This window comes from Lepidochelys kempii, chromosome 11, assembly GCF_965140265.1.
Source record: "Lepidochelys kempii isolate rLepKem1 chromosome 11, rLepKem1.hap2, whole genome shotgun sequence".
Taxonomy (NCBI): Eukaryota; Metazoa; Chordata; order Testudines; family Cheloniidae; genus Lepidochelys; species Lepidochelys kempii.
The window spans coordinates 48,459,333-48,473,289 of NC_133266.1; the positions used below are offsets into that span (position 1 = coordinate 48,459,333).

Below are 13,957 nucleotides of genomic sequence, written 5' to 3' on the forward strand. Positions count from 1 at the left end.
TCCTTATTTCCTAACACAAACTGATAGGATCATCATATTTTGCTTGCCAGGAGCAAATGCTGGCTGAGAGGCATTTTATGATGTTACATCATGGTTCTGAGTTAATTCTTTTTGCTGCAGTTCCCATTTTTAGCAATGGAATTAATCTTATGCCACAAAACCTGACTCCTAGCACTAATCAATGAATGTAAAGTGGGCTGGAGGGGGGAAAGGGGCACCTAGGAACATCTTAATGTTATGTGTAATAAAAGTGCAGGTGGCTGAATCCACAGGAAAAACAAGGTTTTGTTTTGTGACAATGTTGAGTTGTTTGCATGCAAGATCTGTTTTATTGGTATTGAAAGGAACAAAGCACTAGTTCTTACCATTTATTAACTGTTGGTAGGTTTTAAATATTGGCTAGATTTGGGGAAAGTAAATAATAGTGTCTCTTATTTAGTGTTTTTCATCCATAGATTTTTCCAAGCACTTTATAAGGGGAGGGTAAGAATCCTACACATTTTAAAGTTGAGGAAGGTGACTTGATGGTGATGACACAGATCTGTCACAAACTAGGAATAGAACACAGGTGTCTTCATTTCCATCCTCATTCCGTAGCAAGGGGACCACAGTGCCTCGAAGTCAGAGAAAACCACATAATTAGGTTCACAGCTCAGTGGGGTATAATAATATCTGCAGTTAGAAAAATAAAAACAACACTGTGAAGTGGTAGAAGAGTGTTTCAATGTAATTTGAAGTGTTCAAGGAAACTGTAATCAACAACGTGATGTAGTTTTACTAGATTTTTTTTTATAAAACACTGCATCACCCATGTCCAACCCTAACTAAATAGTCTGTGATGTGGAAGTTTTGTAAACATGGTCTTTATTTTAAAGATTCCCAGACTCCCCCAAGCGGATACATTAGAAAATATATCAGCTGAGTGTACGGAAAGACTCCTGTCCCTTAGCGGTAGTAATAAACAAGCAATACCCCCTCCAAAAAAGCTGAACTCCGATCTATGACAAGTTTTCCCATTACCTGCGCTGTAACGAGTGTTCTTTTCAAGAAAGCAAGATTGTTTTCCTCGCCCAACGTATTTTATGGCCCTGCCCTTATTCAGTTTCCCCTTAACACGGGGGCGGCTGATCGGTCGACGAAGCCTGGATCCGTTTGTAGCCGGATAAAAGGTAACATTTTGCTAGTAGGTAGCATGGTCTCAGTTTTATGAAGCGAGATGCCTGGTACCTATTGTGTCTTTAGGAATTGATTGGCATGGGAGTAGTAGGAGCATGGACCCAGGTTTCGTCCAACTTCAGTAATGCCGTGAGTGACTTGAAGTGTACAGGGATTTCCCCAGTTCTACCCCACTGGAGGGCACAGGAGAACCCAGAGTGACATTTGCCCTATGCCTAGGCACAGTCCAGGGTTCTGAAATCCTCATTAACCAATTAAGACTGCCCGGAGAGAGAGGGGAATAAAACTCTCAGTCCATCCACTAAAGGACCGGTCCCCAGGCTGCCCGCTGGCTGCTATTGATCCCTTTAAGTGCCTGCTAATGAATCCCGTATGCACTCCCAAGGAGCCACGCTCAGAGGAGCTAGAGGGGAGAAAAGCAGCACGCGGACCGCCCCCGCCCCGCCCCGCGCAGAGCCCGAGCCGGGGAAGTGCCGGGCGTTGCGCCCTGATCCGCTGCCCAGGACCAGCGGTCGCGGCCGCAGCAAAGGCCGGCACTGCTCCAGGGCTCGCTGGGCTCGGGGAGCCCTGCCCCTCGGCCGCGGTGCTCGAGCTGCACGGTGCTGGGGCAGCCCAGGGAAGAGGACGGGGCAGCCCAGGGAAGAGGACGGGGCAGCGGCGGCGAGCTCCCTTGTCACCAGCAGCTGGCCTGCCAGTGCCAGACCCCTCCTAGAGTGGCGGGGGGGGCTGATCCCTGCTCCCTCCTCTGGCTGGCTGTCCCGGTCCACAAATCCCGGAGTAACCCGAGGCTAAACTCGAAAGCGCCCCCCCCCCCCCCCAGGTTGCGAGCCCTGCCGGGCGGCGAGCGGCGGCCGGGGACGCTGTCTCGGGCTGGGCTGCTGTTGGGCTCTAGGAATTTGCTGCAGTTGAAGCGAAGGGCTCCCAGCCAGCCAGGGCCGGGGGCCGGGGGCCGCCTCTCCTGCTTCCACTTTCCCGTTGCCCCCGGCCTGGTTTCCTTCGCTCCTTCTCCTTTACCTGCGCGGCGGCGGCGGCGGCGGCTCGGGTCCGCTGCCCGCCTCCCGCTGCGGCTGGCGAAGGGGCTGGGGCCGAGACAATAGCCCGCGCCCGGGGAGGGGGAGCTGGGGGGGAGGAGGCGGGAAGGCGGCGTGTGACAGCTGTACTCCTCTGACAGCTCCCGGGATCAGCCCAGTGGCTCTCTGCCATTGGCTCAGTGCAATGGACCGGCAACGCTGCGCGGTATAACAACACTATGCCTGGGAGAGGCAGCAGCTCAGACTCCTTCAGCAAAGCCACGGAGATGCTGCTGCCGCTCCCGCCGCTGCGCCGCCGCCGCCGCCTCCCGCCAGCGCTGCCCTGAGACCGCGGGAGACTCTGGCCCGTGCCCCCGGGCGCCTGCAATTCCCGTGCGTGGCTCCCCGCGAGCTCTGCCAGGCGGAGCAGTTGGGCGGCTGGGTTAATTGTCGAGATTAGCCGGAGCTGGTCGGTGTACATGCCGGCGGGGCTCTGTTTCCTCCGGTCCCCTCAGCGCAGCACCGTCCCTCCGCCCGGCCGGGGTCCGCCTGAGCTGCCGGCACGGGGGTGCATGGAAGCGGCGGCAGGGGAGGCGGCGGCTGCCCCATGGAGTGTTACTACATTGTCATCAGCTCCACGCACCTCAGCAATGGGCACTTCCGCAACATCAAGGGAGTTTTCCGAGGGCCCCTCAGCAAGAACGGGAACAAAACTCTGGTAATGTCTCCTTTTCTACCTCCCGCCCTCCCCCCTCGCATCCCTCCCCAGCAGCGGCTCGACGTGCAGGTCGCTGGGGGGGGGGGGGGGGACTGCCTTTGATGCAGCCCGCTGTAGTGCTGGACGGTTCTGGGTAGGGTGTCGCTGGTGCCGATGGTGTAACGGGGACCTGGTCCCATCTCCAGTGGCACGGTTGGTTGAATGACTCTCTTTCTAGAGCACTGAGACTCCCTTCTTGGGATAGGAGTTCCCACTAATTTTACATAGTCACTCGGACTCCCCGGGGACAGGACTTTAGCCACCCCAAAGAGTTCCCTGCATGCTCTTTTAGCTTTCTCCGATTTGGGGCTCTGTGAATGGGGATCCCAGAAACCCAGCTTGGAAAGGGCATGCAGGCTGCATGGCTGGGTGAGGTGTCACTTTCAGTCCTTTAACCTAGGATTGCAGAGTCTTTAACAAGCTGGAAACTTACCTGGTGATGCTCCCAACACACAACTCAGGAAAATGGTGTGGATCTCCAGTTTGGAATCGAGTATGATGGGTGATTTCATCTATCCAAGATGTCTATGCCAATTAGAAAGTCTTTGGTTTCTAGAAAGTAAGGGAAGAGACAGAAAGAATCAGTTGTTTGAGGCCTAAACTTCCTGAGCAGGGAGAGAAAGTTGTTCAGGAATGACTTCAGAATCCATCTCATTGGTAGTATAGACAGTTTTAACACAGAATTGCTTAGGAGTCTTGGTTAGATACACTGCAAAGGCTTGGTTCATAGCCTGCGCATTAAGTACTTCATGTATTGGTTCGGCATCTCTTCAGGTTCCAGTAGTTTTGTTTACTTGTTTGTGCTCAGAGCGTTTTGGTTTCTGGACTTACTGGATATGAAGTCTTATAGTGTGAGGAGACTGGAAGGATGACGTCCATGCTTACAAGTGCCACACTGCCCATGAAAATATAGGTAATGCAGGAACACTACAAACTGAGTGAGTTACTTCATGTAACAGCTCAATGAAAATGAAACAAAGTATAAGCAGATATCTGCAGGATACCACAGAACTGGAAGTAGGACTTAAACAATATCGTTTATCACTCTCCTTCATCACCTTATTCTAAATTTCCTTTTGTTAAAATGGAACAGCACTTGTTCACTGTATATTTCCCTGGAATGCATGACCTGTATTAACATTTGCTAAAGTTGGCAAGCTTGCAGCTTCTCCCTAAATAAAGAGATTAAGGCAAGCTTTTGAGCCAAGTCATAAAAATAGTAACTACTACAAGAGTATCTGAAACCGTCTTTGGTTTGTCCCAAACTGAAGGGCTACTGATGTTGGAAAATTGATGCAAGAGGTATTTCAGTGGCATATACTTTACAGTCTTCTTATTAGGGAAGTATCCTATTCCCTGAAATTAAACAGATAATGGTAGAGTTCTTGTGATTGCAGTCAATACATGTATTTAGTGGCTAGGCTGCAAAATCAAAAATCCAGTATAGAAATGTTTGACAAATTGAAAATTTGGTACAAAATAGTGCCTATATTAAACTGACTATTGAACTACTGGAGGAAAGATGAGTCGGGCAAGATTAATTGATAAAAAGTCTGATACAACTTTTGAACTGTGTGTTTATGAAGTAATACCTATAATTTATACAACCTCAGCTGTACTATTGTCTCTTCTCTTAAATATCTGACAATCTTCTTTTTAATGCTTATGTAATAAAATAGCTTATAAAATTAACAATTCTGTTTATCTTAAATTCAAGTAATTAGTAGCTAAAATAATATTGGAAAGAAAGCATATGTGTTTAATTTAGTAATTTCAAATGAATTGCACAGGGTTTCAAACATTTAGTTATTTTCACTCTGAAAGTAAATGTAAAGTTACACTGATATTTGGCAAGATATTCACACACAAGAGAACTAAGTAATAAATATGCTATTTATTAAATGAATTGCTACTGAAGAGTTTAATGTAAAACTTTAAACCTAATATATCCCCTTTGTCATACTCAACTTGGAATATAACTGTAAAATAATTATCCAGTAAAAAGGTTCCTAGTTTTTTTTAAAAAGGAAAATTTAATTCTTGATTTCAGCTTCTATATTCTTCATAATAAATTCCTTAACGTACAAAACAAATGACATAAAGTAGAGATACCAGGAGTAATATTTTCTCTGAGTAATTTCAAATTAAAATAATATTTAGCTGTGATCTAATCTGGTTTGTCTATATAAGAAGGATTTTTAAAGTTCATTTATATTATGAAGGAGTTAAATCATTATAAATAATAAGGAAAAGCTGCAATAACTCTACCTCATGCTCTAAACAATAATTCACATTTTACTCAGTTTCTGTTTGTAAATCAAACATTAAATCATTTCACAGAGAATCAATCACTTTGAATATAAATAGACTTCATTAACATGTTTTAAAGATGTAAATGTTTGTTTTAAGGCAAATTCTGTATTATGGCCTTGGGAGTTTTCTTAAGAATACACTGTCTTCTCTTGTAGTCTGATGTCCTCCCTCACCCGACTCCTTGTCCATCCTCCTGAAATGAGATAGGATGGACATAATCCATTCTTAAAATATAAAGGATACAAAAAGTGTGAGAAGAGCTGAAGCATGTGCCTTTCTCTTTTGCTCTAAGTCATTCAGTTCATTGTCATTTACACCTCTAACCCAAAAGCTAAGGTTGCCAACCCTCCAGGATTGTCCTGGAGTCTCCAGGAATTAAAGATTAATCTTTTAAATTAAAGATTATGTCATGTAATGAAACCTCTAGGAATACATCCAACCAAAATTGGCAACCCTACCAAAAGCAGATTGTCAAAGTGACGGTTTTCTTGTGAGTTGGGGAGAACACTAAAGCAACTGTCTATATAGTGTTGAATCATTTCTGTGAAAAAGTTAGCATATATTAAGACTTACTTTGCCTATGCCCTGAAGGGATTAATTATAATATTCTGCAAGGAAACAGGAGACTATATTTGCTAAAGTTATCAAAGACATCTCCCAAAAAGCAGGAAAGGGAAGCACATACACAAAAGAGGGAGTGGGAATGGCTTTTTATCCATATTTTTGTGACATTGAAATAAACAGTCTGATTGAGTTGGATGGAAACAACTTACTGATTTTAGCCCACCTACCAAACTACAGTAGCACTCTGGCGGCAGGAGTGGAAGGGCCCCAGAACTGCTGCTGGAAGCTGTTTTTATTTTGGAGTAATTTGTACCACTGGCCAATAGGGGTCACTGCTGAGCAGAGTGTCTTCCTGCCTGCCCACTGCTCTAGCTGCCCCTTGCAGGTTCATCTATTTCCTTCTGTACTCTGCTGGACTGCATGGCACAGTGAGAAGGCTGCCCAGAGAGCTGTGTTCACTAGTGAGCGTCCCCCCTGCTCCCTTGGATGAAAGGGAGAGGCAGAGAGACTACTCTGTGGACTTCCACTTTGTGTGGAGCACAGGCAGAAAATCTCCCCAGGGCTTCCCCTGGTCTTCTGGTAGGACAGGATGGAAAAGCAAGGCAGAGCCTCAGAGCTTCTCTCTGTTTCTTGGTTAGGGAGAAGCAGAGGGGCCCTCCAGGGCTTCCTATAAGGGTTAGATGGGGAGGAGAGATGAGGCTAAGAGTTCCTCTCCCCTCTGATAGTAGGGGAGGAAAACCTCACCCTCCCACGTCTCCTCTGGTGTGGAGAAGAGGCAGAGACACACCCCTTTGAGACTGTTGGTGGGGAAAGGGGGAAAGTATAGTTCCCACTTTCCTCAGTGAGATGGAGGAAGAACAAGTTCCTTCTGTGCCCACAGATGGGGAAGAGAAGAAAACCAGTTGCTTCCACTGACACCTCTGGAGGATAACCTTTCCCCAGCCCCCAGGACATCAGTAATTCTTTTTGATAGATATGGCAATTTCCCCAATATCAGTGAAAAATCATACTGAATTAAGTTTAAGTAACTCTGGAGTCGATTGTATTAAAAATGCAAAGTTTATGTGTTATTGTGGAATTGTATGCAACTTCTATAGGGGGAGACGTGACCAGCGTAAACCCTGGGAAGTGTTATGATCTTCAAAGGACTATTTGAAACAATTGTGCCAGATAAGAATGAACTTATGGGACAAATAAACATAGATGGGTTTCCCAGGAAATCTCTAGGGGGAAATGTATACCAATGTACCCAGACTGCAAGAACTCAGACTTAAGAAGTTTTGTCCTGAGGAGGGGAATTTTGTCTGCTGATTACTTGTTCCCAAAGTCGCAATATCAAAGACCAAACTGTATAAAGGAAGGACTCTCAGACTCATGGGTGTGCTTGTTCTGAGCGAACAGCTATTATAAACATGTAATCACAGAAGACCCCTTGGTGAGGCTTGAAATACTGATCATCTGTCAGCATCTTTCTTGGAGTTAGGGTCATCTCTGGTAAGCTTATTAGCATGTGTTCTTTACTTTTTTTAATATGTTTTCCCTGTAAAGCTTTCATCTTAAGAATAAATGTGCTTGCTTAGATAGAGCTTTGTGGTAACTTCTAACTGTGGGCAATTATGGTGTTTATAGCCTCTGACAGGCCTGTTTAGCTGTCTGACTTGCTGGGGAACTCACAGTGTAGGCAAGGAACTGTACAGCCTGAAAAAACCTTGGTTATTAGAAAGAGAGTCTCTGCCTAAGAGGGTGATGGTTGAGGAGCCGGGAGATGCAGATGGAATTGCCCTGAACTGTGACACTTATATTGGAATTTTAGGAGAGAATGATGTGGAAGTGGAAGAGAAAGAGAGAAGGAGCACATGTAAAGGGAGAGAAAGAAAGAGAGGGTGTGATGGAGTAAACACTGAGAAGGGATGCAAGGAAAGTCAGAACATGGAGAAAGGGGATGGTAAGAAGGAACTAAGACAAGTGGGAGTGAAAGAAGAATAGATTTAATCAAACCAGAAACTATTATAAAAAATGAAATAGAAAAGGAAGCTCCAAGAGAATGTGTACAGGGAAAAGTGAGGCGGGGGAAAGTGAAGAAGGGATAGTGAAATGAAGAACATAACCAAAAGAGACCTAATAGGTTGATTTTTAGATGCAAATATGTTACCCACACATTACTGTAGGTTTTATGTTATGTGTATATGATATATATGCGTAGGCATCTTTGTATATTAACACCACTATGAGTGCCTGAGTAATATATTAACATATTTGGAGCAATCTAGTTTTGGTGAATCTTAGCCTCATTTAGTCTTCATCTGTGCCACTTGCCTCCCCAAAAGCAGTCAGGTTCCCAGACATCTCCTGCTGCTCTCTTTTATATCAGTCAAAAACATGAGTCTCTAAGTCTGAAAGATGAACCCCATTCTCCCAAAACAATTCTGGTGCCCCATATACTATGCCAGGATGTGAAATTACTGCCCCTCCTAGGGTCCCAAGGAATTTTGGCCACCTCCCTGTTCACATACCTCCTTGCCTTGTCCACCCTGGGGCGGGGGGGGGACTCATTGCTCCCCGCCAGATCCTGTGCTGAAGCATGTCTGATCATACAATGTTAACTCCTGGAAAAATTTCAGGGATCAGCCTCAAGTCCCTCCTTGCTCTAAGCATTAGTTCTACCCCTTTAAGCATTCCCAAATAGTTTTCCCCAAGGTGTACCACAATTATATCTGGTGGCCACTGACTGGCTCGCCTCAGCCTGCTCCGTGAAAAAGGGAGGGTTAAGGCACAGGGCTGCCCCTTTCAAGCCCCTCATTCCCAGGAATGTGTCAGTGACCACGTTGTCCTTTTTGCAGTAGTTATCACTTCCCCCCACCCACGTCATAAAGCACAGTTCCCTTCATTTGGCCATCCAGCCGAATTACCTCTCCTCCACCGCTTAAAGGGGCAGGGTGGTCATTCTTTGGAGCATAGCCTCTAAAATCCTAAAATTGCCTCAGATTGTTAATATAGCAAGTTCATTGAAAAAGGTTGGGGATAGAGTCTCTGGACTCTTCGTTGGAGTTTATCCTTCCACACCATACATCCTACCATCTGAAGCATTTGTTTTCGGACTAAGTAGAATAAATATAAAAAGAGATTCTACAATCTATTATATTATAAACCTGTTCAAAGGACTGAAACAGTAGTTAGTTTTGAGGTGAAAAGGAGAATTAATTGATTGCTCTTTGCTGTTTTGGGGCACAGGAGCTGTTTGAAGAGACAAACTTAAAAATGAAGAAAACCATACATGTAAATGTAATTAATCAAGGAAAAAAATGTCTGTTTTGGGCCACCGAAGTTTCTTGTATAAAACACATTTAGTTGTGTTTTGCAAGAACCAAAACTTTTGTCCTAATGAGCTTGCTTTGTAAACCATTCCACTTGAGAAAAGTGTGCTATACAAAACACAGAAACATGACACATTTATACAAGGAAAACATTTCAGATGCATCTCAAAATATATGAATTAATCTTTCTGATGGTTTTCCAAATTTGTCTTCCTATATTTACTCATTACCCAAATTATTTGTTTAAAACAAGGGCTTAATATTTTATTCCCATTTTTCCTCTTTTTAATCTTTGATTGAAGTCCTAATGTTAAATCACAATTATATTACTAAAATAGACTAATGTACTAATCATAGAATATTAGGGTTGGAAGAGACCTCAGGAGGTCATCTAGTCCAACCCCCTGCTCAAAGCAGGACCAACACCAACTAAATCATCCCATCCAGAGCTTTGTCAAGTTGGCCTTAAAGGCCTAAGGATGGAGATTCCACCACCTCACTAAGTAACCCATTCCAGTACTTCATGCGCCTCTCCCCACCAGTAAAACAGTTTTTTCCTAATATCCAACCTAGACCTCCCCAACTGCGGCTAGAGACCATTGCTCCTTGTTCTGTCATCTGCCACCACTGAGAACAGCCTAGCTCCATCCTCTTTGGAACCCCCCTTCAGGTAGTTGAAGGCTGCTATCAAATCCCCCCTCACTCTTCTCTTCTGTAGACTAAATAAGACCAGTTTCCTCAGCCTCTCCTCATAAGTCATGTGCCCCAGCCCCCTATTCATTTTTGTTGCCCTCCGCAGGACTCTCTCCAATATGTCCACATCCTTTCTGTCGTGGGAGGGGCGACTCAGTACTTCAGTTGTGGCCTCACCAGTGCCAAATAGAGGGGAATAATCATTTCCCTCGATCTGCTGGCAATGCTCCTACTAATGCAGTTAGCCTTCTTGGCAACAAGGGCACGCTATTGACTCATATCCAGCTTCTCGTCCACTGTAATCCCAAGGTCCTTTTCTACAGAACTGCTGCTTAGCCAGTCAGTGCCCAGCCTGTAGCAGTGCACGAGATTCTTCCATCCTAAGTGCAGGACTTTGCACGTGTCTTTGCTGAACCTCATCAGATATCTTTTGGCCCAATCCTCCAGTTTGTCTAGGTCACTCTGGACCCTATCCCTATGCTCCAGCATATCTACCTCTTCCCCCAGTTTAGTGTCATCTGTGAACTTGCTGAGGGTTCAGTCCATGCCATCATCCAGATCATTAATAATCACAAGAGTTTGATTTCATTCAAGGAGAGGAGAAGCTGGGTTATGAAAGCTCATATTAAAACACAAATACAAAAGAGAAAACAGAAAAATACAAGCTTCTTTCCCTTCCTCTTGAGATGGCTCCAGAATATCAATCCAACTTTAACAGTCAAAGCAATAGATCTAACTTTGATGTAACTCATTTTAATGTCAACAATTTTATATATAAGTGATAATTAAAGCAGACATCTTTTGTTTGGTCATCTGTTCCATATATTACCATTCATTATGTATATAATAATATTTATTTTAAATAAATCCAAAGAAACTTTCTGCTGCCCTCGATTCAATTTTAATTCATGATCTTTTTGTTTTTTAAGTATTAGCTAGCTGTGGGCTGCAACCACTTGCCACCATCAATGACTTTGGTGGAATTTTCCTCAGTAATTATTGTTTGCAGGATAGGGTCTGAATTTAGAACTCATTGTAACATTACGGAAGTCCAGTACAAGTCTTTGCATTGACTTAAATGATATTTGGATTGGGGCCTAATAAAAAATTTGCAACAAGCTGTTCACTTTCTTTTTGGATCTTCTAAACTTACATACAATCACCATTTAGTAACCTCTTTGTATGCTCTGGAGGTCAGGTCTAACTAATCTGTCTTCACAATTCATATTCCCAAACTGTGGCTGCTCTCTTGCAACTTTTTAATCTCATCAGGGGTTGACAAGTTGTGTGAAGGGATACCTATCTGGACAAATAAATCAGTTGTTTGGAGTTAAGCACAGGCTGCTTTGTTAAGCCCCCTCAGAAATGTCCTTCAGAATTGCAAACAATATTTTAAGGGATTTATTCTAGTTACACATGCAATTCCCTACTAGATCAGAGGGAGAATTGACCTTTAAAAGTGGTCCTCTAAGTAGCTAGTCTGCTAATTTTCAATTGGAGGGCTAGATCCTCAGCTGGTATCAGTCATTGGAGCTCAGTTCATTACAGTAAAGCTAAGATGATTTATAGCACCATTCTAAGAGTTCAGAGTAGCAGCCGTGTTAGTCTGTATCTGCAAAAAGAAAAGGAGTACTTGTGGTACCTTAGAGACTAACAAGTTTATTTGAGCATAAGCTTTCATGAGCTACAGCTCACCACTGAATGCATCAGATTAAGTGAGCTGTAGCTCACGAAAGCTTATGCTCAAATAAATTTGTTAGTCTCTAAGGTGCCACAAGTACTCCTTTTCTTTTTTCTAAGAGTTTGTTAGTCTTTTGTTTTATTTTTACTGTTATGTGACATTTTGCATTATTTTCTAAATTTCTAATGACTATCTTTAAGGACCTGCTCCTAATTCCAGTGAAGTCAATGGCAGAAGTCACTAGCCCCGATCTTCAGCTAGTATAAATTGCTACTCAAATTTATGCCATTTGAGAATCTGGCTCATTGACTTCAGTAGGAAGTGGATTGAGTCCTAAAGTCAAAAGTTTCATGGCTTAGGCATCTAAATAAGTGGTCATATTTTCAAAGATACATAACACATGCAGCTTTCATTAAGGATGGACAACTTATTTAAATACTTTAATATGTATTTGAGTGCCTAATGTTTAGTCACTCATGAAAATTTTGGCTTAAGTGTTGACTACAGCTTCTGTGATTATTGGTATGAGAGATCAAAATAAGTATCTTGCATATCTTTAAATGTCTGTCTGTTTACTGAACAAGTCTTTTATGAATTTAAAAAAATAAATAAAATAAATTGTAAGTCTCCAATTCCCAGGGTCTATTGATGTTTTTATAAAAACTCCATGGGGTTGAAAATAATGATATACTAGTGCATTCTGAAAATGCCATCTGTTGCTCAGGCTGTTTGTTGTCTTTGTCTCTTCTACATTTTTAGAATACTGCTGTATTCACAGCTCAGCTAAAGTAAATAGGTTTTCATGTCCACCACAACATATTTTATGATCAATTTCATTACAAATATTTTCAGTTCAGTACATTTAAAAAGTAATTTTTAAAATCACTTTCCTGTAGTAAAGTAATGGAGTTAGCATAGTTCAACAAATAGCCATGTAAGTGACAAATTCGTTGGAAATACATGTATAATACAAACAAGTAACTAAATCTGTCATAAATTTGTGTTAATTATTAAAGAAAAAAAATCTCAATAGACTGCTTGCCATACAGTGTAGATTCCGTTGTTGAAAATAAAATAATTAAAAAGTTCACTAAACTTGTGTTCTCTGTCATTCTCTGCTATAACTAAATGTATTATAATCTACATTTCATATTCTGCATTTTGATATTATTTATTCTAATACCCCATTTCAATTATTAGAGTAAAATTGGCGACCTATAGACTGAATCCTTCAAACATTTACTGCTGCATGTAGTGTTTACTACTGTGAGTAGCCCCATTGTTTTCAAAATAAGACACGTGCTTCTGGTTGGAGAATCATGGATACTGACCAGCTAAAGCCTCAATTTGGCAAAGTACTTAAGCATAAGCTTAAGTCCCAGTGACTTCAATGAGACTATTTGGATGCTTAAAGTTACCCACTCACTTAAGTGCTTTTTTGAACCAGACCATACTCTTTGTTATATTTACCATTGTCTTCTAGTATTTACTACCATGAAGTGTCTCATAGATCTGTAGTGCACATTTGAAGAATTGGGTCTTTGATCTGTAGCATGAGTGTATTTTACAATGGCTTAACCAGAATTTTACAGAATTTGATATACCATATGATTTTCAAGTTGCACAACATCAAGTTGGATGTTTAAACCTGCATTCTTCTGTTGTTTCTAATCCATCATCTGGAATTTTTAATGCCATTTAGTATTTTAATATGTTTAGATAATCTGGGTTTAAAAAAGTTCAAATCTCATCTATATGAAGGTTCATGTGAATGTCCTAATTCAATAAAGTATTAAAATGATGCAAAAAGATAATTATCCTACTCAGTTCAGCTCTAATAGCCAATCACACTTACATGTACAATAATTGTAGAAAACTAGTCAGTCATTAAATAAACAGAATGTTTTTATAAAATGAAAATAAGTTAAGATCTAAAATCTGTTCTTGTCTATTTTTAGAATGTTGACTAAAATCTTTGATAAGAATTTTAGTTGTGTAATATGTTTTAGTGATGTTCCTAAGTTTCATTGAAAAAAGGACATTTTGAAACTGTTCTATCCACAGGAAGGTTATAGTATATTGACTTCATAGGAGGCTGTTTTACTGTGAAACCAATACCTTTCTGAAGCTCCTGTGGGTTATAATAGGAACCAAAGGTTCCTTGTAGCCACACCCACATTAGTCAGTTCCCTTGTCTCTGCCCCAATGGTGACACACAGATGCATTGTTATTCCTGAAATGATTGTCCTTTCACTAGTGCTTGGGGAATTTGAAGAGTACAAGAAGGGTAAAAAAAAGCTCTCAATTGGCTATATGTGAAAATAGTCAAGAAGAGTGCTTAAGACACATGCTGAACAAGGCCTCAATGCTGCAGTTAGCTCCTATATCCAAATGGAGGCCCATTGATTTTAGTTTCAGAATAGCAGCCGTGTTAGTCTGTATCCGCAAA

General features: G+C 42.2%; 1 protein-coding gene across 2 annotated transcripts in view; it reads left to right on the forward strand.

Moving 5' to 3' along the window:
• Positions 1 to 2,335: 2,335 nt before the first annotated feature.
• The window catches only part of ZNF804A (zinc finger protein 804A), a 234,693-nt gene continuing 223,071 nt past the window's right edge, over positions 2,336 to 13,957 (forward strand). The window contains exon 1 of one of the 2 annotated variants that reach the window (XM_073306099.1): positions 2,336 to 2,904. In XM_073306099.1, the coding sequence (XP_073162200.1) occupies positions 2,794 to 2,904 (111 nt within the window). In that variant the 5' untranslated portion in view covers positions 2,336 to 2,793. The remainder of the gene's footprint in view (positions 2,905 to 13,957) is intronic. The other variant, XM_073306100.1, reaches the window with a different exon arrangement.